Source organism: Amyelois transitella, chromosome 17 (assembly GCF_032362555.1).
Source record: "Amyelois transitella isolate CPQ chromosome 17, ilAmyTran1.1, whole genome shotgun sequence".
In the NCBI taxonomy this organism is placed as follows: Eukaryota; Metazoa; Arthropoda; class Insecta; order Lepidoptera; family Pyralidae; genus Amyelois; species Amyelois transitella.
This window is the reverse complement of record NC_083520.1, coordinates 9,632,843-9,659,978: the sequence shown is the minus strand read 5'-3', so window position 1 is coordinate 9,659,978 and position 27,136 is coordinate 9,632,843. Positions and strand designations below refer to the sequence as shown.

General features: G+C 34.9%; 1 protein-coding gene across 6 annotated transcripts in view; it reads right to left on the bottom strand.

Moving 5' to 3' along the window:
• Positions 1–244: 244 nt before the first annotated feature.
• The window catches only part of LOC106137784 (potassium voltage-gated channel protein Shaw), a 67,366-nt gene continuing 40,474 nt past the window's right edge, over positions 245–27,136 (bottom strand). For 2 of the 6 annotated variants that reach the window (XM_013338691.2, XM_060948859.1), the window contains exons 3-10: positions 21,604–21,743; positions 21,026–21,236; positions 15,883–16,000; positions 8,703–8,897; positions 6,745–7,425; positions 6,146–6,281; positions 5,724–5,855; positions 245–3,979 (exon numbers count right to left, since the gene is read on the bottom strand). In XM_013338691.2, coding sequence (XP_013194145.1) covers positions 3,579–3,979; positions 5,724–5,855; positions 6,146–6,281; positions 6,745–7,425; positions 8,703–8,897; positions 15,883–16,000; positions 21,026–21,234 — 1,872 coding nt within the window. In that variant the 5' untranslated portion in view covers positions 21,235–21,236; positions 21,604–21,743 and the 3' untranslated portion in view covers positions 245–3,578. Of the gene's footprint in view, positions 3,980–4,431; positions 4,491–4,720; positions 5,002–5,723; positions 5,882–6,145; positions 6,282–6,744; positions 7,426–8,702; positions 8,898–15,882; positions 16,001–20,611; positions 20,720–21,025; positions 21,237–21,603; positions 21,744–27,136 lie in introns of those variants that run through there. The other 4 variants (XM_013338693.2, XR_001228697.2, XM_060948860.1 and 1 more) reach the window with 4 other exon arrangements.

Genomic DNA, 27,136 nt, shown 5'->3' with positions numbered 1-27,136 from the left:
TCATGTAAGATAATACATAAATATTTCGCCTCTTAGTAGGCGGTAGCTACATTTTTCCACTTGCCACCATCTCTGCGTACTCCATTCGCTTCATCCACATTCTCAGTTTCCTCTTTTGCATAAATAAATACGGCATATCACACATATTCATAATTTTGTAACAATTAAAAGTTATCAGAAACTATTCAGTTTAAAATAACAACGCAATAATTACTAATTACAATGATTGAAATGAAACACAACATAATTTTACAATATTTAATGAACAATATATGTCAAATAAATTGTTTTTGTATTGTTCAAAATTGTATATGTATATATAGAACGCTATACAATAAGATACAAGCCCTGTTTACTCACTGTTGAAGCCTTATCCTACGTCATTGCTTGCAATTTTATTGAACGCCCATTTACATTTATAGTCTAAGAGCCAGAGACTATTTTTTATTTAAAAAAAACGTTAATACATATAAAACAATAATTTCAATCGTAATTTATTACTGATACTATAGAAGTTCAAATACAAAATATAAAAAAAATCACAAAGAGAAAAAAAAATCAGTGCTTAAATTTTTTTTCGAAATAGTCTCTCGCTATTAGTTAATTTATCAAAATATAACACTAAGTAGCCAATAGTAGACTAGCAGTGTCATCAATTTATTATAAATGTATGGTATACCATCACTTAGACGAAAAATAAAATTAATATTTCTATAGTTTCAATGTTGGATCGCATTTTCAAACAAAAATATATTTTATATTTCAGTTATAATAAAAAAAATCAAGCATAATAAATTGGAAAACTTTAAACCTCATTGTTACGTTCATATATTATTCAGCATTGCAAAATAGGTCAGCTATAATTAAAAAAAGTTGTAGTGATCCGTTGTTTTATTTTCAATAAAAATTAATTGAAATTCCATATTTAAGCATTTATTAAGGCATGAAAATATAGAAATTTAAATTATGGAAATGGAATTTTAAAGTTTCAATAACTATCGTTTTTTTTTCTTTTGGTATAATATGTTCTAGACAGTTTAATACATTATATACCATCCGCTTTCTAGCCAAATATTTTTTTTTCAAAGTGTTTAATTTTTTTTACAATAAGCACTAAAAATTACGACTAAAATTATATACAAATATATTTTATTAAAACATAACTTTGTGCTATCTACACAACATTAAAATTATTGCATTTTATGCGTTCTCGTTAGTAGTAAACAGCAAAATAACGCCATTTATTTAAAAAAAGAAACAAATTGTTTTAACTGATAATACAGGTACATCATAATTTTTTTAGGGTCCCGCAATTTTAGAAAACGTTTTCCAGTTATTATCGTTATCAACGTTATTTATTATCTTTGTGCTTCGCTCTACGGTTGCTAAGCAACATTTATTTATTAAAAAAATAACAGAATGAATATGCTTTTTAGGATATGAATTCAAAGTTTTTATGCATATACTCGAAATAGGTCGCAATGTTTTGACCATATTGCATCCATCTAGGGATAGATTCTGCGGACTCAACTTCCATTGTGAGTATATTGCCAATTTAACGCGAATTTTAATCTAATTATGCTCGAATTATAACAGGTATATAAACGTTTAATTAAAAGCAACTTTGTTATTATAGATGAAATATCTTATAAGAAAATTTACCTTACGTTCAATATTCTTTTTTGGCTTCACCCTTTATTTGCTTATTTGCCAAACGCATCAATATACGTATAAAATATTTCATCTAGTACATTATCAGAAGATATTTCGTTACATTAATGAAATTCATGGTCTTGTGATAAAAATTGTTTTGACTGCTATCTACACTCAACCTTACATTAAGTAGAGATTAATTAAATTGTAATTATATATACATAAAATAAATTTGTAACATCGAGAATGAAAGAAAGTGCTGATGATATGTGTTTCCGTGTGGTGATTTATAAATATGTAATCGCCAAGATATAAAATTATTAACGCTACTAATAATTTTGTTATATACATTATATTAACGATTGTTTACTTATTTGAAACGAGCATGTAGGCTGTAAAGATTCCATAGAGCAGCTTTTTGGGAGTTTAAATGGAGTGTTTAGTTAAAAAAAAAATTACTTTTATTTAGAAATTTTTTAATATTGTGTAATATATCTGTAAAACGATGAAAAAAGTAAATTTTTCTTTAATTAGTGCATACATAGCGGCTCAAAGAAAGTTTGAATTCCGTTTACTTATTATTTTATTTTTGACGGCCTCTGTGGCGCAGCGGTAATACGCTTGTCTGTGACACCGGAGGTCCCGGGTTCGAATTTCAGTCAGGGCATGATGAGAAACGAACTTTCTCTAACTGGTCCGGGTCTTGGATGTTTATTTATATCAGTAATTATTATAAACTATAGTAACGTTGAGTTAGTATCTCGAAACACAAGTTTCGAACTTACTTCGAGGCTAACTCAATCTGTGTAATTAGTCCACGTACATATTTAATTAAAGAAATTTTGTTTTCACTTTAAGTAGTAAGCATTGTTATTGACAAAAATATATTTCAAATGATTGGTATAATCGTGAATCCAAATTTGTTAGTTGTATTATACAATTGACAACCGACCAAAATAATTTAAGTTGCGAATTATGTTCAAAGCTTTGCTTAATGCTTTTATAAAAGAAGCATTCAGATAATTTATAAACATATTAATAGCTTTCTGCTTTTGGAATCTTGTACAGTTCATGTCAATTCCACTAATGGACAGTAAACTTATTAATGTTAAATCTGGTCGTTATGATGATTATACGTAATGATTAAATGGTCATTCTTTCCATGTATGTATATACAGCTTAAACAGTTTCTTTTTATCTTAATATAAAGACTTGAACATAGGTTATGTTTTTAGTTAGTGATATGTTTATGATTGAACAACATTTGTTGTACGTAAAAGTTACAATAATAAGTTATCATAAATATTGATTAAACTTATATTTTAGAAGAATTGAATGAATAAATGTTATCATGATTTTAATGTTGTAGGTTTAAATAAAAATATGTTTATAAACAAACTTGTTTAAGCGGTCTAGACATAACAGTTTGACTAACATTAAGACTATTTGTGATAGGCTATTCTAACGTTTTATGTGTAAAATGAGTGCTTTAAACACTGCTTAACTAACTTAGGTCTATCACGGCCTTTGAATGCTTCATCTAAAGAAAAACGGTTCATTAATTTAGGGTCATAGCACTGTTTTGAAGGCATTTCTCATTTCGTCCCACCGCTGATAATTCGATTTTTTACATCTACTCCGAAGGTTAAAATGTAATATTAAAAATGACATGCGCAAGGATATTGTGACTTATTTTTGTAATGTTGATTTTAATAATATAAAAAAAGATCTTTTGATATCCAATTGTCACGAATATTTCCGAAAGCTATCATCGATACCATTACAAATTCACCTTCCCTATAAATTTTAACACAAAAGACGCCGCGGCCAGTTTTGATTCAGATGAATTTAGCAACAGGAAGTTTTAAATGATTCTTAGTTCTATTGGTCTCGTTGATTTCATACTAATTAGCAAATAACATATGTTATGTCGAAGCAGAAGACTTTCTTTTCTCAATTTTGCTCTCGCGCATTTTATTTTCATCAAGCGATTCTATTTTGTGATCTCTTAACAACGGCGTCCTGGCATCAGTTCTTTCTTCACTCTTGTCAATGTAAATTCCGTTTTTGTAATTATTTGCTCTTACTGTATTATTTGACTCAACGGAATCTTGACGGCTTGTACTTTTACTGCCTTCTCTATCACTATCAGTTGTAGCTTCAGGTTTCTCTCCATGGAAAGCCATGTTATCGAAGCATTGGGCTGGTACAATGTTGACTGACTTCATCATAGGCAGTGCTATAGCTAAAGCTGGACTCATGTCTCGAGGGCTTGGGGTTAATCTTGTGGCAACTGATATGTCCATTCCCGGCATCAGCGTAGCAACTGTTGGAAATTTATTTAATATTAATTATGTTGTAAATATAGATATGAAACCAATTTTTGCTGTTAGTAACTTCAATAACATGCTACTTGCATGCCTACTGAGGAATTTGGGTTAAAACAAAACTTATTTAATTATCGATCTTTTAGTACAAAGAGAAATTAAATTTTAAAATTGAATCATACTTGACTAAATTTTTGATTTTACTGAGAGTTTAGGTTACATTTTATTAACTAAGTCGGTCAATCAACGACAACACAAGGATAACACATGAACCAGTGCTGATTAGAAAACACGTAATAAAATGTATTAATGTCGATGTGTTTGGTATACAATGAAAATAGGACGAAAACTATATAAGTTACACATAGAAAGCTATTTTATACATCATAAGTACTGCCAGTATATAAGTGATAAGTGTTAGTGTAAATCATGTAATTCTTTAAATGTGTACCGATATGTAGAGCTATGCTTCTTTTGGTGTATTTAATGCTGATGTTTGGTGATGATTGCCTGAAAAGATACGCAGTAATGCACATCATATATAATGATACAGCATCTAATCTTGACAATAAGATCAACATTTAAAAACGACGGACGACAAAGACAAAAGTGGATGAAATATACAAGATAACACAATATGTAAGAACTAAAGTCTACGACAACACCGACAATGGGAATAAGCAGCAAAGCAAACACTAAACTATTGGGGGGTCAACTCCGCAATTGTCAAAGATCCGAACCTTCTGATGCCCGCGAAGCGATAGGACCTATGGCGGCTCCTCTAGTGCTGCTTGAAGATATTGCCATGTGCAATGATGATAATGATATCGATGATTTATTAGTGACTAAAGATTTAGTAGCATTCCTGTAAACTAAATCCGTGGGTGCAGGCGATATATAAAGCCCAGTCGGGAGCCAACGGCATCGTATGTGTGTTCGTTCTAAAGCATGTTTAAATTTTTTCTTTTGCAGTTGTTTGGTGTTGTTTGGATCATAGCTTCAAGCTCGCTACGATCACCATCTGTGGAGGATTACATTGCATAAGCTACAGTTAGTTTAGTGAGTATCTCATTCGTATTAGTTAAGTTAATTTGAATGTGATCTGCATTTCTTATAATATGTTTCAATAACAATGAGTCATATTTGTTTATATCTAAATTCAACTCATTTACAGATGACATCCAATTTATGATGTACTTATACATTTATTAATTCATCTACAATTAATGTTATTTTTGTAAATGGATGTTAGTCAATTCGGAAGTGTAGCCAACTAATATTCACACCTGTGTTTTCTTATAATGTAAAAAAATAATTATTTTTCATTGATAGTTTTAGTTTAGTAAACTACTACATTGTGATTTGTTACAATTAGTGCTTAACTACTAGTGGTACAAGATGATGTAGTATTTTCAAACTAGTTTGGTATTTAAAATTTTGACATTGCGTGAAATGATTTTATTTGGAAATATTTGATTCACTGACTAGTTTGAAAACCCATCTGCATTATATTTTTTGTTTTGGACTATTTATTGGTAAATCTAATAATACAAATTATATATTTTATGTACACTCCCAACTGCTTCTCCTGTCTCTCGTTTACAAATGGTCAAATCCGAATATGCTTTAAATACTACTAAGATCACTTCGTCATTTAAAAATACAAGAGTTATGAACCCTGAAACACTTCACTGTTTAATTCTTCTGTAACTTTGCTTATATGAAAATATAATTCCATCTTACCCATGTTAGGTCCCATCATATCTTTGGGATGGTTTGTTTTAATTGCGTTCATCCTACGGTTTACGGCTTGGGGTCCCATGCCAGCTGTTAAAGGACCCCCAGTCCCGGGCGCCCCTGGAACTCCCGGTGCACCTGATTGTTGTGACATTTTAGTTATACTATAACACACAAATAATGTAACATTTATTTGTCACTGAAATCAAGCAGCAGAAGAAATGTTAGTTCAAATTATTTGTGAAGTAGCTCTTAGAATTAATATTGAAATAGATATTGCAGATTTAAATATACATATAGATAGATAAGATATAAATATTGCTAAATAAATAATAACTGATAATCTTAAAGATATAATAGGCGCTGTTATAATTGTGTGTAAGTTATATAAGAAAGTTTGTGCAGTAGTCATGTCTGTTTCTACTCACGCATGGGTGGCCTAGTTGGCTCGACGTTGATGACTCTGCGTCGTTTTTTAGGCAATTTAGCCCTTGCTTGTGTATGAGAATAATACATAGCAAAGTTTGATACTATGACGGGTACTGGAAGGGCTATTGTTAATACCTGGAATATAGGTAATTCATTAAAGTATACTGCATAAAAAAACTGTTACTTAATTATTATTTAATCGTACTATCAAAAACATAACAAACATACTGAAAAAGTGGTTAATGATAAAAGTTTTCATATTTGTAAACGAGTATTATATGCAAATTTAAGCAAGTCGATCAAATATTCATAAAACGTTACTTAACGTGACGGCTTGAGGAAATTTGGTATGCGTATTGGTTTAATGTGTGGATTACTTCAACAACGCTCGTATTGAAAAATTGCTTTCAGCGCATTAAGTATAATTTAATATTAAAAGCGTCTTTATGTTTTAACGCACATTTAATCTAAAAAGCTTTGTGAATATGTATGAATTGACGCTTAAATTTTGTGGTGCTTTTCTAGATGGATGTATTAAAATACAATTGAATATTAAACTAAAATTTGTGTATGATAAAGAGATAATACTAGATCTTACCCCAGCTAAAGCACATAACGCTCCAACAAACATCCCAACATATGTTTTTGGGGCCATATCACCATACCCCACAGTGGTCATAGTAACTAGGGCCCACCACAAACCCAAAGGTATACTGTTGAAGTCGTTATGTGGGTTTGTTTGTATTCTCTCAGCATAATACACCAAACTGGCAAATATAACTATACCCAAAACTAAGAAAAAGACTAAAAGCGTCAACTCTTTAGCAGACGCCCTAAAAGTCTGGATCAAAATCTTGAGGCCCGACGAGTGTCTCGTCAACTTGAAGAGCCTCATAATCCTGATGATGGAGAAGAACTCCAAAATATCAGCGTTCTCGACATGAGAAGCGTATTTTTGGAGAATCAAGTCGATGTAGAAGCTCATCGTTGCAATGTAATCGATGATGTTTACGGAGGACTTGACGAATTCGCACTTGTTAGGCGATGATATGAATCTCACTAAGATTTCTAATGTAAACCACGCGTTGCACACACATTCGATATAAAAGAACGCTATATGAGCGTTTGTTTGCACTTTGTCTAACGCCCAACTCGGCGTCTGGTTCGCTGTCGTCACTGTATAGTTTCTGATCACTGGCACTCTCATGTCCGGGTGCGTTTTCAAACAGAACGATATTATGGACACGCATATGAAAAACACTGATATCACCCCGATTATCTGGAAAGAAAATAAATGCATTATTATACTGATATATTTATTTGAAAATTATAACTTAAACGCACAATACAATGGAGTTCTAAAACCTTTCAAAAAATTCTCAATTAACCCATATTGACATGTTAGAATTTTAAACTTTGGTTGTAGACATTTTAATTGTACGAGTTGGTAAACGATATGTTGAGATAACGTAACATCAGGTATTCAAACTAACGTAACTACAGAATTCTGAATATTAAGCAAATTTCAATGAACTGAGGTTTTCACACCAATTGTTTTAGAATGATATGTGAATTCTTACATAGCTTTTGAAATCACAAAGGCTTTCAAACGAATCGCGTAATGAATTGTTATATGAAGTAAATTAAAGTATGTTAATAGCTGTACATAAAGCCCCGAGTTCATGATTGTCTGAAAACAAAGAGCGACTTAACAGTGGGAGGCTTTGATTAGCATAAATTTGAATCAAAATGGCGAGACTTATAACTTCCACTAAGATTACTTATAACATCATTTACACTTTGTAAAGTTGGATTACGTTTCACTCGAATAACATCTTCATTAGTTAGATTTCTATATGCGAGGAGACAATATTTTGAACTCGGCGAAATATAAATTAAAATCTCAGTAATTGTTTTGGCAGTGAATCACTACGCTGCACCTTTTGCCGATGTCATAGCAAACACTGACATGAAACTAGTAAATATTACCTAGAGAGATTGCCAGGCAGGTATTTAGATAAGTCAATAGCTAAAAAATTCTACTCAACGAGATATTGAAATTTTTAACACTTTAAGAGCGATGTCTATAAAATCGTTGAATCAGTGCAACTTTAGGACATGAATCTTCTGCAAAAATTCCATCTAGACAGATCGGAAGCAGTCTACATCCTGCGTCTATTAATGACTTTTATTAAATATCTACATAATATGCCGTGAGGTTCCCGGCACCAAGATAAAAAGAATAGGACCACTTCATCTCATTTCTTATGGATGTCGTACGAGGCGACTAAGGGATGGGCTTATAAACTTGGGATTGTCGTTTTAGGTGATGTGCTAGCAACCTGTCACTATTTGAATCTCAATTCTATCATAAAGTCAAACAGCTGAACGTGGCCTACCAGTCTCTTCAAGACTTTTGGCTTTGTCTACCCCGCAAGGGATATAGACGTGTCTATATGAATGAATGAATGAATTTACATAATAAATACTTTTACAACGTTGTGCTCAACGAAGAATGAAAAGCAGAAATGTCAAGACAATAAAATGAGTACAAACCTTCGCAGCATTGGAACTATAAGGCTCATCAAACAACGACCACATCTGAGGTTTCAGCTGCTGCCACCACGACACTGTGCCCTTGTAGTAGTCTTCTTCGAAGCCGAACTTCCGAGCCACTTCCTCGTCAGAAGGCTTCTCCGTATCCAGGTCTAGGCGGTCCAGGACGGCCAGGGTCTCTTGGGTGTCGCGATGCTGTGGAAGACAATGATATTTATACCTCCACGTTAAGGAATTATTTTGGTCTACTTTACCCATATCGTGGTACCGATTTAAACACACTCATGACCATTGTACGCATCACGGGGTAACCGAGCCAGTGACAAGAATCGAAGAGTTAATAATAAAGTCATCCAGCTATCAATAGCCAGGTTTGACACAGATAACAATAAAATTGAAAATTACCACTATTAAAGTATTTAGTGACCGAAATCCTAGAAACTGATGGTATTGATGTATTACCTGTCTCCAAATTTACCGTAAACTACCAAAAATTTACCAGAAATTCGTACTTAAAAATTTTAGAAAAACGTTGTTTGAGAGCTTTTAAAAACTTCTGGAATAAACAACTAGGTACATATGTATTATACCGAAGATCGAAATTCAAATTACAACGTTATTAAATTCAATGTTACCAGCACAAACATGTAAATTTGAAGATCATTCAAGTTATTCAAATTAAATTTCACTCGCATCTGATTGGATTTCCAAGCAAACATTGGCGGGCCTAATTAAACATAGTTGTCCCTTACCTAGCCTGTTAGAATTATTAAAACCCTTTTGTAGTTAAGCAAAATTATTGAGAATTATGACATCGTTCTTTGGAAATAATACAAACATACATACTTACATATAATCACGTCTATATCCCTTGCGAGGTAGACAGAGCCAACAGTTATCAAAAGACTCAAAGTCCACGATCAGCGCTTGATGATAGAATTGAGATTCAAATAGTGAAAGTTGCTATGCTAGTGCCTGTCGCCTAAAAGAAGAATCCCAAGTTTATAAGCATATCCGATACCGTTTTCAAAGCGCGTATTATAACCAAACCGCATCAAAATCGGTTTAGTGAAACGCGCCTTCACGTCATAAAAGTGAAACAGCGAAAGAAAAAGTTATCTAATCTAGTATTGCAAAATTCCACTCTGGTTTTGTAGCAAAGAAAATTTGCCACTGATAATCTATACAATGAGTTGTTTGACAAATTATTAAACGTATTGCACATCTGTGCTTTCGTTGTTTTATAAATTTTTTGGTACATTCGACGTCAATTATAAATATTTTGACGGAAAGCAAACCACATCAAAGGGTCGTCGATATATTTGTTTCATTGGCATTCGTTGAAATATAAATGCATCAATTTAATGTGGTCTATGATGTTTTATTTCCGAAGTGAATCAATTTATTTGATTGATTTTTGTAAGGTCTGTTATTATTTGGCAACACATATTGGCAAGATAAATTATAAATGCGAAAGTTTGTTGTATGTCAGGATGTCAGTATGGATGTTTGTTACACATTCACGCAAAAACTACTGAACCGATTACGATGAAATTTGGAATGTAGGTAGCCGAAGACCCAGAATAACATATAGGCTATTTTTTATCCCGGAGTTCCCGCGGGAATGATTCCACGCGGACTAAGTCGCGGGCGGCCTCTCGTATAGTACAAAAGCTTTAATGAATGGTGCTTGAGTGCCGTGTGGTTCCCGGCACCAATATAAAAAATATAAGGACCCCTACACCTCTTTCCCATGGATGTCGTAAAAGGCGACTAAGGGATAGGCTTATAACTGAAAGAGGAGTAGCTCACTATGTTTTGGGATGTGTTAATAAATTAGGTATTTGAAAAAAAAAATACATTTAAAGAAAAAAGTCACAAAATTAAAACTTAAATGTCCAATACGAAAACGGAACGTAAAATAATATCAATCTGTTTTCCACGTATTGACTGACAAAACGAGTGATCGGTCGGTCGGTCACGTTCCGTTACACTTTACGTATAAGGTATTGGACACGATAATTTATGTTTTGCGGGCGTAAAATTGGTTGGTTAGTTTTTTTTTTTTTTTTTGCTATTATAAAAGAAATTGCATTCTTTCTTCTATATTCTATTAAACGATATTATACACACTAGTGTTACTTTAAGAAGAATTAACTCATAAGACCAAAACCTAACGGACCGTAGACGCAAAGGTAGCCTTCGAATCGAAGGCCACTTTCAGGTGGATGGTTTTATCCTAGAATTGAGATTCAGATCGCTCAATTCATTCATGTTTTTCAATGTAGTATAGTAGACGATGTACATTCATCCATGATTTAGATTTAAGAGATATATGTTTGTAAATTGATGTTTACATCTCACTTTTGCAATGCCGACCCGTCGCTCACTTCACTTCTATTTTTGTGACAGTGTAAAAAGTAGTAGTAGTAGGAAGTATGCAGGGATCGTGGCAAGTGGAAAGAGGTAGTCTCTGCCTACCCCTCCGGGAAAGAGGCGTGAATTTATGTATATATAAAGTATGAGCATTCAAGTACACATGGAAAGTAGGTATTTCAATTTACATTTCGTTGAGTTTGCACCTGACTTTGGTTCACCGCGGCATGTAAACGTAAAACGGGTAAGTGCGAGTCGCACTTTGTCGCAACGGGTTTTACGAGTATTATTAAACTTGGGATTCTTCTTTTAAGCGATGGGCTAGCAACCTGTCACTATTTGAATCTCAATTCTATCATTAAGCAATACGGCTGAATTTTAGGATTTCCAAGACTGTTGGCTCTGTCTACCCCGCAAGGGATATAGACGTTACCCACATGTATGTATGTAAAAACTAAAGATCCCGTGTTAAAAACCTGTATTATTTTGTAGGTGGCGTTAATTTCGAGGGGCGAAGCTAGTAACAAATAAAATATATATAAAAAAAACCGATTACACCGTTAGGCACAGATAAATACATTTTATTTTAAACTTAACGCCTTCCAAAACTCTTTTTACATCACCCATTCGTTTTACTTGTAAATTGACACCATGTAAATGGTCTAGAGTAACTAAGTAAGATTTTGTACAAGATATATGACTGTATGTTTTCCAAATAAAATAAAATAAAATAAAAAATTGTTTAAAAATATCATTATCAAGTTAAAAAAATATGTGTATTATTATTAATTTATATGAGTTTCCTTATCATATCTGAAGACGGAACCCTAAAAACTGTAGGTGGTTGCAATATTTACACTGACGTGCATTTTATATATAACTTCCAAGTGTGCTTTGAGAATTTCCATTTTTTAATTTGCCTTTAGAAACAGCTGCGGAGGCTTTTACAAGATAAATTAAAAAGTTTAATAGTTATTCGGTTTCAGAAAAAACTTTTAAATGCTGACTGTATTTGTTCTGCTTTTTTTTTTATTTACGGAATTGAATATGTTTAGATATTTAGATCTCTCATTTAAAATTGCGTGTCGTTTTAACCTTTTTTTAGTATTTTTGACATTACTTTTTATCTATCAGGCAGCTTACAATTTAAGGATATATATTAATGATCACGTAGTTGTCCTTAACGGGGTAGACAAAGCAAAAAGTCTCATCAAGACTGAAAGGCCACGGTATAAGTTATGTCACCACTTATAGTCAGATATTTATTTTGTATATAATAATTATATACAAATTACACAGATTGAGTTAGCCTAGATATATAATATTCTTCTTCCTCCTGGCTTTAGTCCCGGTTGCATCCTCACCTCTCTGGAGAGGAGCCCGGGTATGCTTTGACAATGGATCCTGGATTGAGTGAGTCAGGATTTTGCACGAAGCGACTCCCACCTGACCTCCGCCACCTTTGCAGGTAAAAAACTCGTATTGGATCCATGGTTACACATCCAGTTGCCTGAATGTGCAGGTTTCCTCACGATGTTTTCCCTCACCATAAGAGCGTTGGTTAGATATATTTTATTACATTATAGTTTGTATATAAAACTAAACAAAAAGCCATATATAACAAGCTACCCTGGGGGTCCACTCTGGTAGGAACTAATATAAAAGGTAGTATAAAACTTGAGCACTAAACCAGAAACTCGTAGGATATTACAGCGCTAGGCAAGTTAAACAAAGTTCACTACTTGTTATGGAACTCGTAACGATGATAAAATATTCAAGTCTTGCAATAATAGATAAGTTTCTACTCCTTCATCTTGGATTTTGTGCCCGTTCTGTAATTCCTTGCCGTGTGGTTCCCGGCACCAATAAAAAATGGACCACTACGTTTCATTCACATGGATGTAGTAAAAGGCAAGTAAGATACAGGCTTATAAACTTAGACGATGGTCTAGCAACTTATCACTATTTGAATCTCAATTCTATCATTAAGCCAAACAGCTGAACGTGGCCTGTCAGTCTTTTTAAGACTGTTGGCTCTGTCTACCCCGCAATGGATATAGATGTTATTACATGTATGTATGTATCTGTAATTCCTTGATTGGAGGATTTTTATGAAGAGGCATCATGCATCGTCAGCATCCATGGACAAATATGGGAAAGTGTCGGAAACAGATGAATTGATCTATTGAGGTTCTAGTCATATTGCTAAAAATAATGGTACCAATTTAATTATTTTTTTAACAATCTGCGCTCACTCACTATGTATTTCTTTCTTCGCTGTAGGACCAACATAGTAGTTATAATTTAATTATAGACATATATATAATAAACGACATGGCGCATACATTTTATTCTGAAAAAAAAAATACCTACTGCTTCTGCTAAATTTCTGACATCTGACTACAAAGTTTGCAAAGCAAGTCGCGGAGCAAAAGCTAGCTAATAACTTGGTATTTCCAAACCCACCCTTTACCTTTATACTAAGGCCTATTTAAATAGTCCATCATGTTATTTACCGTAGCTTTCTCACTGACTTTAATTGTGTCCCCCCAAGGAGTTGACTTAGGTCCACTACTAAATGTGGTTTCTGTTTTTACTGTTAATTGCTGTTGTCCTTATTCATGTCTTGAATACAAAGGATAGTAGGACCTTAGTTGTAAGTTGTTTATGTTAAACACTTACTACGCTTTAGGCTGCTTGCTAAGGAAATTTGGAATTAAATATCATCGTTTTGATGTTTGTTCTACATGCGTTCTCTTTGGTGAAGCTTTGGATTAGGTGAATTAATTATTTCATCTGATCTTTTTGACTAGAGAACCTAAGTCAAATGTTAAAATCATAGTTAAAACATTTTCCAGACCAAAGCCTTTAATTCAAACATATAATAAAAGTCATTATACAGTGTTACATCCTGCAGCAGTATTTTGGGAATCTGAAAATTACACATGAATTTTGTACCTCTTCTTTCTCATACCTTGAGTAGACTCAAAATTTAAATAAAAATCTTGTAATTGTTCATTCAATAATTATTCAATTTATAATTTTTAACGACTGATTCACTTTAACGGAACAATTTATAGGTTACCTTTAAGAGAACGCTTTTGTGATAAGATCACCTTTTGCTGCTACGTTTTTATTACCTGTAAATTTGCTGTAATTTATTGTGGTGCAATAAAGAGTTATTATATTGTATTGCAACGGAGCGGAGATGTAATAAAATAAATCTATTTCTACTTATACTAAAAAAAAGGAGCGAGGAAGGAACCTCTAATAACGTTATACTGGTAGATTGCATTAGCGATAAGTCCGCCTTTGTACCATCTCTATCTGTTTTGTGCTGTTTTGTATATTTACTCTTATGGTGCAATAAAGAGTTTTATCTATCTGTCTATCTATACTGGCAAACTTTATTACTATCATTAGCGCTAATATTGTTGCCAAACAAAAGAAAAACAGTTTCGCAACTTGTAACATTATCATCATGGTTTCATAAGTTGATCGCGACACGTACGAAAATCCAATATCTTATAACAAAATGACAGCTCCAATTCAATCACAAGTCACAATCTGGCTTTAAGGCGGCCACTCACTCTGCGATTTGTAGTTGCGACCTAAGTAGCTGACTCTTTTAAAGTCTTATAGTTATGTTAGACTCTATTCACGCAAAACTTCGTTCGAATTTGTGGATCTACACGTCAAATTTCAAATCTCTGGAGTTCTCTCCGTTTGAGTTGTATGTTGATATGTTAGTCAATAAGTCAGTCCCATTTTATTGTTAATACTAACAATCGTCTCGGGCCGAAGAACTTTTTTTGTATTAATATATGTATGTGTGAATGTATGTTTGTAACTCGATAATTTCCAATTTTAGTCTGATTTTGATGAAATTTAAAATGTACGATCTATCAATAGAATTTTAAAGTTCAGCAATTACAAATGCGTTTAGGAAAAACATATGCGATTTTTAAAATAAACAACAAATCAAAACGTTGCAAAAAATTAAAACTTGGCAGTTTCAATAGATTAGAACAAAAAATTAAAAGTTTTATTAGATAATGTTAAAAAAAATCTGTTTTGAAATTTTACCCCGTCTATCTGCGGCCAAACTCCGCGACTTATTATTCTGGTGTCGGTGTCGGCTGTAAGTCGGCTCAAATTACAAAGTGAGTAGGAGCCTTTACTTCGCTGAACTTTTCCCTGAGCTTTTTCGGCAAAAGTTCTCTCGTTGGAGCATGTCCGGTTTTTACGAGCGGCACATGTTTCGGTGATATTAAATTCGCTTGCATTGTAACGGTAGAGATTTGTAAGTTGTTTTGTTTCATGAGGGCTGTTGCCACCCGTGTAAACATTTTAAGGTTTATAGGGAGGTAAGGATACTCGGTTGTTAAGGGCGTCGGTGGTCGAATCGGTAAGGTGGTTAAAATGCGTGATGCGCATAAAGGTTCAGGTTCAAATCCCACCTCGGCTATACAATGACTCTTTTCAAAGTTATGTACATAAGTTTGAATACTAACCGATGCTTTTACCGTGATCAAACATCACAGTGGCGAACATTTGCCACGGTCCATGCATACTTCTTTGGCTTCATCCACTTTCATAACTCTTTTCATGCTATCTTATCAATTTCGGGTATTCTTGATCTGTTCACTCGTCAGGACGTTCCTAATCTGATCACAGTACGTTCGTTCACTTCAAGGTTCCCTCACGCTCTCCTACAATATTTGAAGACCCTCACCTATGTGTGTTCGTCTACGCCTTCACTTCAAGGTCTCACACTTTCCTACAATATTTGAGGACTCCTCACCTGGGTGTAAGTCATCCAGCAACAAGGCTCGACCTGGTTGGCGTCGAGACCCCAAAACTCCAGTTCTTCCTCAAACAGAGGACCGCACACGTCCGTCGGATAGTGGAGTTTGCCAGTCCTGGGGGAAAAGAGAGTTGTGAAATTTGTGACTATTTTTCAGATGAGTGTCTTTTATTATGTAATATTTGAGCTCATAAACTTAAACTTAGACCCTGGATCCCGAATCATAACATTAGAGGGTGCAACCCATAACAAGAAAATATGAGAGAGAGAGATGAAATGAAGTGATGATGAGATGAAGTGTTCCTATACTTTTTTATAGAGGTTCCCAGCACCTTTAATAAAAAAGAATAGGACCACTCTATCTCTTTCCCATGGACATCGTAAAAGGCGACTAAGGGATGGATGACAAACTTGGGAATCTTTTTTTGGGCGATGGGCTGGCAACCTGTCACTGTTTGAATCTCAATTCTATCATTAAGCTGAACAGCTAAACGTGGCCTATCATTCTTATCGAGACTTTTGCCTTTGTCTACACCGCAAGGGATATAGACGTGATTTATGTATAGTATATATGTACTTTTGAGTAAAATCGGTTTCATTATTATCACAATAGTTTAGTTTTACCCAGTCCAGCATCATGGTCAAATTTGTAACCGGGACTTACGTCAGCAAGAAAAACAAACATACATACATATGGTCACCTCTATATCCCTTGCGGGGTAGACAGAGCCAACAGTCTTGAAAATACTGATTGGCCACGTTCAGCTATTTGGTTTAATGATAGAATTGAGATTCAAATAGTGACAGGTTGCTAACCCAACGCCTAAAAAAGAATCCTAAGTTTGTAAGCCTATCCCTTAGTCGCCTTTTACGACATCCATGGGAAAGACATGGAGTGGTCCTATTCTTTTTTGTATTGGTGCCGGGAACCACACGGCAAAAGAAAAATATAGATCATCACCCAAAAATACCTTCAGTCGCACAAAGACCTTGAAAGTTAATAGCATTAGTCTGGATTATACTTGCTAAGATAGGGCAACAAATCGATATCACAGATTACGTGGCGCTAATCAGTAGTATTAAAGGGTTCTACCCAAAATACACGGACTATTCGCAAGTTACCCCGACTATTGGGAAGTTTACCCAAATCGGGCAACTTGGTCGACTGTCGCTATCAATGAAATTAATTTGGTCCGAAGTGGCACGGGGTTAAGTAAATACGTGGCCGAGATTTGGGACTTGAGTTATTGAATTATAGTGGTTTTGTGTGACACGCTTAAGGGCGGCCTTGTGGATTTCGACATATTAAATTTATATTTTAGAAACAATCCGCTCTCGTTGTAATTTTAAGAAACATTCGTTTGACACATGTAAAGCGAAGGAAAAAGGCGATAGTCTAGAACATACATACATTCATATATTCACGTCTATATCCCTTGCGGGGTAGACAGAGCTAACAGTCATGAAAAGACAGATGATTTCAGAGTTCAGCTGTATAGCTTAATGATGGAATTGAGATTCTAATTGAGACAGGTTGCTAGCCCATCGCCTAAAATAATACGAATCATATAAGCTTATCCCTTAGTCTACTTTTATGTCTATATGTATGAACTCTCATATGACCGCCGTTACCTCGTTTTCAAGGGAATTTAACATAAATAAGTAACGACTTAACCTAACGGGACTAAAGTATTGAATAGATTTAGAGTAATTAAATAATGAAAAATCTTAGATCACAGTTCTTGCACAAGGGATAATATTTGCCTTAATAGCTTTTACGTTAATAACCATAACTCAGATCAGTATCACCAATTAATATTTTTAATATGGATGAACACAATTAGACCGATTTATTCAGTTTTTTTTTCAGTAAAAAAAAAACTCCGAATAAATCGGTCTGATTGTGTTTATTCAGAGTTACATACATACATATATTCACATCTATATCCCATGCGAGGTAGACAGAGCCAACAGTCTTAAAAAGACTGATTAATGTATTATACTTAAAATTGATTAATGATTAAAAAATCAAAAAATATGTTAAAACCTAAAACAAATCAGTAAGTACGCTTATTAATGATTTTCAATCAATTTAATCAGTTTTTGGAATATTCCTATGAATCTGCGATCAGAAATCTTGATATTTGGTAAATGGAACTCGAAAGAGGCCACTTTTTCATATTATTTAGGTCATTTGTCTCAAGCGTCCGCGTAATTGATCATTATTCAAATGGAATTAATATCATGAAAGAACATTTCAGAATCATTAATGCAAGATTAATGTGCCAGAGGATTTGGTTGTGTTGTGAGTTTCGAACTCACTTCGAGGCTAACTCAATCTGTGTAATTTGTCCCGTTTATATTTATTTATTTTGACATCGTTAAAATAATATTTTACCTTTGAACTCTGAATAATTGCCGTGTGGCTCCCGGCACCAATACAAAAAAGAGTAGGACCACTCCATCTCTTTCCCATGGATGTCGTAAAAGGCAACTAGGGATAGGCTTATAAACTTGAGATTCTTTTTTAGGCGATGGGCTAGCAACCTGCCACTATTTGAATCTCAATTTTATCATTAAGCCAAATAGCTGAACGTGGCCATTCAGTATTTTCAAGACTGTTGGCTCTATCTACCCCGCAAGGGATATAGACGTGACCATATGTACGTATGTATGTAATGAGAATACGAGTAAAATAGCGATCGAAAAAGATAAAAAGATCCTTTTAAACGCGTATTTATCGGTAATTTGAGCCGATATATTGCACGCTGAATAAAGTTATACAAAGGAAGCTTTTTGTAACAATATTGAAAGCTCCTTGTGACGAAATTGGTACGTTGTTGAAAACGATATGATGTAATATGTCTTTAGAATTTTATAAAAGTACGTACCTAGGTATTATCTTCTCGAATTTTCGCACGATCAAAGAATTTTTTTATTTCGAATCATGTGAATAACTAACTTCATACAAATAACGTAGACAGAGCCAACAGTCTTGTAAAGACTGATAGGCCACGTTCAGCTATTTGGCTTTAAGATAGAATTGGGATTTAAATAGTGACAGGTAGCTAGACCATCGCCTAAAAAAGAATCCCATATGTATAAGCCTATTCCTTAGTCGCCTTTTACGACATCCATGGGAAAGAGATGGAGTGGTCCTATTCTTTTTTGTATTGGTGCCGGGAACCACACGGCACTAACTAACTATAAATAACTTCAACGTTTATAATCATATGGTGCTTTGAATTATCATCTGAATATCAAAAACTAAATGGTTTATCAAATATTTAAAGGTTTTGTCAATATCTACGTGATGGATGCGCGTTGAAGAATGATTTCATTATAAATTGGTGTAATTCTTCAAAAATATACTGCAAATCTCAGCTATCTCAACGTGAAGTTCCCAAAGTCCCAAAGTGACTTTGTTTGTTTGTTTGTTACCTCTACACGGGTTAACAAATGAATATTCTTCTTGAAATATCACATTTAAATAATTAAGAGTATGGAAAAGGAGATACTACCTAAGGAGGTATCTTTCATCCAGGTAAAAACTTTAGTACCAAGCAAAAGGCACCAGCTACTTTGTAATACGTACCGAAATTTGAGTAAATTAAACAACCTTCGTATTTCCAATAACACGCAAACGGAGTTCCGGGAGTCAACTAGTGTAGTTATACAACAATATAGCTCATAAACTAAACTAAACTATTGGATTCGTCCCAATTTATTTACTTTCACTAGAGAACCTTGCATTAATCAAATTTTAACACCCTTATTACCTCAATTAGTTTCGGTCGTCTTGAACAGTAAACACAAACAGATAAACAGACCGAGCTATCGACTGAAGACAGCTATCAGGGTCACGGCTTATCGCTAATCATGATTAGTGATTGAAAAGCGATGTACTGATTACTATGCTGAGGATAGGTTGGCTAATTTACAGTTTAATTGTAAACGACTAACTGCTGAATACATACATACATATAATCACGTCTATATTCCTTGCGGGGTAGGCAGAGCCAACAGTCTTGAAAATACTGATAGGCCACGTTCAGCTGTTTGTCTTTATGATGGAATTGAGATTCAAATAGTGTCAGGTTGCTAGCCCATCGCCTAAAAAAAGAATCTCAATTTTATAAGCCTATCCCTTAGTTGCCTTTTACGACATCCATGGGATAGAGTGCGAGTAGTCCTATGCTTTTTTTATTGGTGCCGGGAACCACACGGCACAACTGCTGAACTGCTGCAACTGCTGAATATAAATGAAATGAAAATGAAAATGAAAATTTTGGAAGAACCGTGTACATTTTTGAGAACAATCGGGAGTCACTTCGTATAAACACCTGACTTATCCAATCCATGGTCGTGGTCAAAGGTTACAGCCCTTCTTACCAGAGATGTGACTAAAAAGAAGACAGGTAATCGGCTGAGTGAATCTTTGGGTATACCGAAATTTAGACAGAAATAATGTGAAGTCCTAAAAGTAATTTGTAATAGTTGAGGACTTGCGCGAAGACCCCAGGGTGCCTGTCGAAGAAATACTCGTATCATCGTTGAAGCGACCTATCAAAGCCCCTCGTATAAACACCTGCCTTATTCTGCCCATAATCATGGTCAAAGCACTTCTTACCAGAGAAGTGACGAAAAAGAAAACAGGTAATCTGCTGAGTGAATCTTTAAGTGAACAAAGATTAAGACAGAAATGATGTGAAGTTACAACCCATACCTGTAATAGTTGAGGACCTGCGCGAAGACCCCGGGGTGCCTGTCGAAGAAGTACTCGTTGAGCACAGGGTCGTAGTTGGCGAGCGCCTCCGTCAGCCTTGAGAGCCTCGTGGCCAGAACCAACTTCAGTATCATCGTTCAAGCGACCAATTAGAAACGCCTGATGTGAAGTTACAACTCATACCTGTAATAGTTGAGGACCTGCGCGAAGACACCAGGGTGCCTGCCGTAGAAATACTCGTATCATCGTTGAAGCGACCTATCAAAGTCCCCTCATATAAACACCTGACTTATTCTGCCCATAATCATGGTCAAAGCACTTCTTACCAGAGAAGTGACGAAAAAGAAAACAGGTAATCTGATGAGTGAATCTTTAAAGATTAAGACAGAAATGATGTGAAGTTACAACTCATACCTGTAATAGTTGAGGACCTGCGCGAAGACCCCAGGGTGCCTGTCGAAGAAGTACTCGTTGAGCACAGGGTCGTAGTTGGCGAGCGCCTCCGTCAGCCTTGAGAGCCGCGTGGCCGGGATTTTCTTTAATGTCGCCTTGTACGTCTCGTGGCGAATCCCTCCTACGTTTAGAACGACGCGGTTCTCCGCGTCCATGTTGAGGAGATTCATCTCTAAAGAAAAAAAAGGTAGTTTGTAATTCATTCATTCATATAGTCATGTCTTCATGTCATGTCTTTATGTCATGTCCCTTGCGGGGAAGTAAGAGCCAACAGTCTTGAAAAGACTTAATGGCCACGTTCAGCTATTTGGCTTAATGATAGAATTCAGATATCAAAATATCAAATAGTGACAGGTTGCTAGCCCATCGCCTAAAAAAGAATCTCAAGTTTATAAGCCCATTCCTTAGTCGCCTTTTACGACATCCATGGGAAAGAGATGGAGTGGTCCTATTCTTTTTTGTACTGGTGCCGGGAACCACACGGCATTTTAGATTTTTAATCGGATTTAATCTTTTTATTAGGGTTACATCAGACTCACTTGCGACTGCCCCGCTCCCCACACCAGTCAGTAGATACGCTACGGCGAGCGACTCTGGCCTCTTCTCCACATTACAGCGATGTAGTCGCGTTCCAGTCTACTGAAGCTGGCTTGGGGCGACATCGCTGGCTTGGTGAACCCTGTGGAAGGAGACGAAATTGTTATCCTCCTTATCTTTTAAGAATAATAATACTTCAAAGAAGAAAATAGTGTAAGCGAAAACATCGTGAGGAAAACTGCACATTCAGGCATTTGGGTGTGCAACTATATGATCTAATACGGGTTAGGTTCCCCTGCAAAGGTTGCGGAGGTCAGATGGGAGTCGCTTCGTGTAGAAACTTGCCTCACCACGGTCAAGGGCTTACCCCGGGCTCCTCTCCAGAGTGGTGAGGATCCAACTGGGACTAAAGCCAGGAGGAAGAAGAAGATAAAAAAAGAAAGTCAAAGACTGACTGACATGTCAACGCACAGTAAGTAGTAAGTAATAGTAAGATGTTAATTTTCTATCAGGAAATCGATCCAGATTAATATGAATAGTATATTTTTTCACCTCGACCTGACTAGAGATTGAACCCCAGAGACACATGGCCTAAGACCCACGGCATCTTACATGTGTTTTGAGGTTAGTTGTTTTCAGCAAGAAGGTCAGGTTAAGAGTACCCGAAACCGCCGAGCTTGCATGAAGAGAGTTATGAATGTGGATGAAGCGAAAAATTTATGCAGAGACCGTGGCAAGTGGAAAAAAGGCGTGATTTTATATATGTATGTATGTATAGTTTTAAGCAACTGCCACTAAATCGAAAGGCTTATTTTCTAGATGCTCAGACCATTCCATGACATAGCATAGACAAAACACTAAACCAGTAGTGTAGTGTTTGTATCTAGTAATGGATACAAGACGCTGTCTCACACACACAAGTCGGTATTATAAATGTCAAGTTGACAGTTGCGTGCGAGCGGCAATCGCAGACAGTCTTGTACTGGTACTTGGTGTGGTAGTGAGCCGGTGACTGTACGTAGTATAAATAGCATATACTTTACAAGTAGTCAAGCAAAAGTCATCCTAAGACATCTTAGGAACTCCACAATTAAACTCCAGGCTGCCGATATTCAAATACGTGATCACAATTCTTTATTATTTATTTTATTTTCCACGTTGGTGCCCACGGAAGACCAGCGTTGCGGTATATACCTACCACGACAAATTCTGAGGGGGGACCATTTTGGTACAAATGTTGTTATAGATTAAGATTTCTGTTCTTGATATATTATTATGTACCAAATAAATATTTTTTCTTTCTTTAAATTCTTGAACCAATATCCAATCCAAATATCACCGTTTGAAAGTCGACGATGCAAGAAATACCTCGAGACCAAATGGAGGTTATATTGTGACATTAAGCATCGGAAATGCGTCAAAATGGCGACCCTGACATGGCGGTAAGTGGGTCGTTTTTGTTTCAATCGATTCCGTTTACCGCCTTTTACATTATCTGTGCATTGTATGTTGTGTTGGAGCGTTCATAGATGAATAATTAAGATGCCCGAATAAAAATGCGTGGCGCATAGAAAGGTACAGGTTTAAATCTTATCAAGGCCATGCGTCAATATTTTTTTCTAAGATATACCTACTCGTAGTTACATTCTTTTGGTTACTAACCGTTGTTCTTTTGGCGAAAAATGAAGAGCGGTTTGGAAGACTTTGAAGAACTTTTTGGTGTGATTATGAAAGTGTGTGCTGTGTGGTTCCCGGCACCAATAGAAAAAAGAATAGGACCACTCCATCTCTTCCCTACGGATGTCGTAAAAGGCGACTTAGTGATAGGCTTTTACATTTGCGATTCTACTTTAAGGTGTTGGGCTAGCAACTTATCACTATTTGAATCTCAATACTATCATTAAGCCAAACTGCTGAACGTGGCCTATCAGTCTATTCAAGACTGTCTACTCTGCAAGAAATAAGAATAGACGTAATTATATGTATGCATGTATGTATGTACACTTTGCAGCTCCACAAGATTTCAGGAAGTAGGACTTTAAAAAGTAACTTGCTAATGAAAAAGTTACTTCTCGGCTATAATAAGGAGACCTAATCTTGCGGCGTGTAGTCACCGTCCAAGTTTTAAGTGTATTCCGTTGAAAGGGTCTCGCGGAGCCCTGATTAGGGCTGATGAAACAAAACAGTACTTTTGTTTTAATAAATAAATAAATATATACGGGACAAGTTACACAAATTGAGTTAGCCTCGAAGTAAGTTCGAGACTTGTGTTACGAGATGCTAATTCAACAATACTATATTTTATAATAAATACTAATATAGATAAATATCCAAGACCCAGTCCATTCACAAAAAGTTCTTTTTCATCGTGCCCTGGCCGAGATTCGAATCCGGGACTTCCGGTGTCACAGACAAGCGTACTACCGCTGCGCCACAAATATATTATTTTAGTGTTTCCGTATTTTACTTTTATTTTCAAACGTTGTGTTTTATTATTTTCCTTTTGTATTTTAACGTTTAGCTCTCCATTACTTTGTGCCATGAAAAACTTTGAAAAATAGCCGAATTGGTAGATTCGGTCCCGAATATTGTACTTAGCAATACATTTACTTAATGCAATTATAAAGTAAAGTTTAAAGTTAGTGTCTAAGATTTAAAGGATCCTAAGAAATTTAATGACCCTGTTGGAAAAATTCAGTCAGTCAACACTTTTATATTAACTAAAACATCGGAGTATTATTTTCTAATACATACATATGGTCACGTCTATATCCCTTGGGGGGTAGACAGAGCCAACAGTCTTGAAAAGACTAAATGGCCACGTTCAGTTATTTGGCCTAATGATAGAATTGAGATTAAAATATTGACAGGTTTGTATGCCTATCCCTTAGTCGCCTATTTTCTCGGTAGTTTAAATTAAAATACGAGAACTTTAATTTCAAATGAACGTGCAAAATCCCACGTCGGCAGCCCTGTTTTAATTAACTAAGTTTTTCAAGCCCTTAGGAGGCATAAAAGGGGCGGTTGATCAGAATTTGATAGAGTTAGTGTTTTCAATTAAACTTGACTCTCAGGAGTTCCATTAATGGGTTTTAGCATGTTAAATGATTTACCTTTATCGAAAGAAAAAATGGCCAAGATCGAGTATGATTTAAGGTTTTTTTATAATATTTTCAGCGTCGCCCGCGCGATTTTAGCGCCACCTATAGAATTATACAGGTTTTTAGCAAACCCCACGGGAACTTTAGCGTTTACTGGTATAAAAAGTTTAAATGTCCTTCCCTACACGATTAATTATACACAAAATTTCAATAAGATTAATTCAGTAGATATAAAAAGATTTAAGTGAATTTTGAAAATAAATCTATTCTATAGTATGTAAGTACCTATGTGCCCTAAATTGTTTTTTTTTACTTCAATCATGGAATGTCACGTTTTTCTTTCACCTTCAAATATAACTAAGTATCATTAGAAGTTACTCAAAGAATCATTTCTCCCGAACCGACAAAGGGAAGCCTATCTACCTTGTAGTAATTTATCACCTGTCTCTCTTCGCACGCATGGACAACCTACTATTGTATTCTTTCGGGCGTATTGTCCGAAATTGTTGATTTATTGTTTCTTTGCAAAAACTTAGGGGAAACTAAAGGTGATTTTTGGTTGACACTTCTACAGACTACTGTTGTTTTATGTTCTATGTCGTTAGCACTGAGGTACTGACACTTAACCTATATATAATATTATTTTTCTACCGCCTGCCTTTAGTCCTGGTTGCATCATCACCTCTCTGGAGAGGAGCCCGTGGTATGCCTTTGACCATGGATCCTAGCTTGAGCGAGACAGGTTTTTACACATATTTATAAATCATGAGGTTTATTGCTTTATTATAAAGTATGAATAAAAAGAATTACTCCATAAATATAAGATTTTTTTATGCCGCTAATATAGACAGAAATAACGTTTTTTGCATTCCCACTTGCACAGCTCTGCAATAGATTTGTTTAGATATTTATTTATTTTTAATAATAACAATTATAATTTGTAAAGTACAATAGGCGGACTTAATGCTAATAGCATTATCTATCAGTCTACCATTGGGTTAAGCGGAAAACCTTTGTGTGGGTGATAATAAATTGCTTCATCATCATTCACCAGTGCTTGCCATTTCTATAGGCTTATTTTATTATAAATTCTATGGGTGGTTATAGTTATACATTATTTTATATAACCAATATTCTTTATCAGTCTCATTACCAAGGGCATATAATTAACCGAGAATTGTCTTTAATTTGTATCCGACTAATTATACACTGCTACAGAATTTGTTTATTACAATTTTAAATAGTTTTTCAAAAACACTCCTTCTATTTCCCAGCTAGGGAAATTAAAAGTTACTTAAAATTCAGAGATGTTGTTATCTTTTCTTGTTTATAGAGCGCGCAAACAAAAATCTATGGTGAGTATTTATAGATCGTGGTTATTATGCGTAAGTTAAATAAATAAATAAAAAATTGGGGATAACAGGCACATTGTTTTGATAGAATTAAGGTTATTAAAATTATAATATATGAGCGTATTTATAATTATAACTAGCTGTCCCGACAAACGTTGTTTGCATTTTGTGGGTATAAAAAATAGATGTTAGTCGATTCTCAAGTCTACTCAATATGCTCACAAAATTTTATGAGAATCGGTCAAGCCGTTTCGGTGGAGTACGGGAACCAATTGATTTGTTTGTTTGTAATATCTTTATTGCATAGAAATTCACACAGTAACAAGAAAATAGATTTGTTTGTTTGATTGATTTGTGACACGAAATTTTATATACCTATAAGATAATAAAATTAGCTGACCCCAAATATCTTATATTATTTAACCTAGGGTTCTGTCTGAATTAAATGAAAAATAACATTAATTTTTGTTACAGTACAAAATTTCTGAAAATCCTCTTTTAGATCACATAAAATCACACAGGCCGAATTTGAAATTTTTAGATTCTGTGGTTTGGGTTTATATATAGAATAAGAAGACATGTGGTTCCCGACACCAACAGAAAAAAGAATTGGATAAATCTATCCCATGAATGTGGTAAAAGGAGACTAAGGGATCTTGAAAAGACTGATAAGTCACGTTCAGCTGTTTGGCTCAATAATAGAATTGAGATTCAAATAGTGCAGGTTGCTAGCCCATCGCCTAAAAGAAGAATCCCAAGTTTATAAGCCTATCTTATGTTGCCTTTTACGACATCCATTTGAATGAGATGGAGTGGTCCTTTGTTTTTATTAGTGCCGTAAACCACACGGCACCTACTTTGCCATATACCTATATTTGCGCGTTCTACAGCATCATAGTTACTCTATATTGCGAGGTTAACTATTACCTTATTCATGAGTAAGTTTTAGTTCATTCTTTTTTTCAAGTTTTCATGAAAATTTAAAATACGCAAACTGCTGCGTTTCTGTAATACGAATGTAAATTTTGTTTAAGTGCTAAACTAATAAAGTTTGAAATTTCGCTAAAACTCATTCAACAATT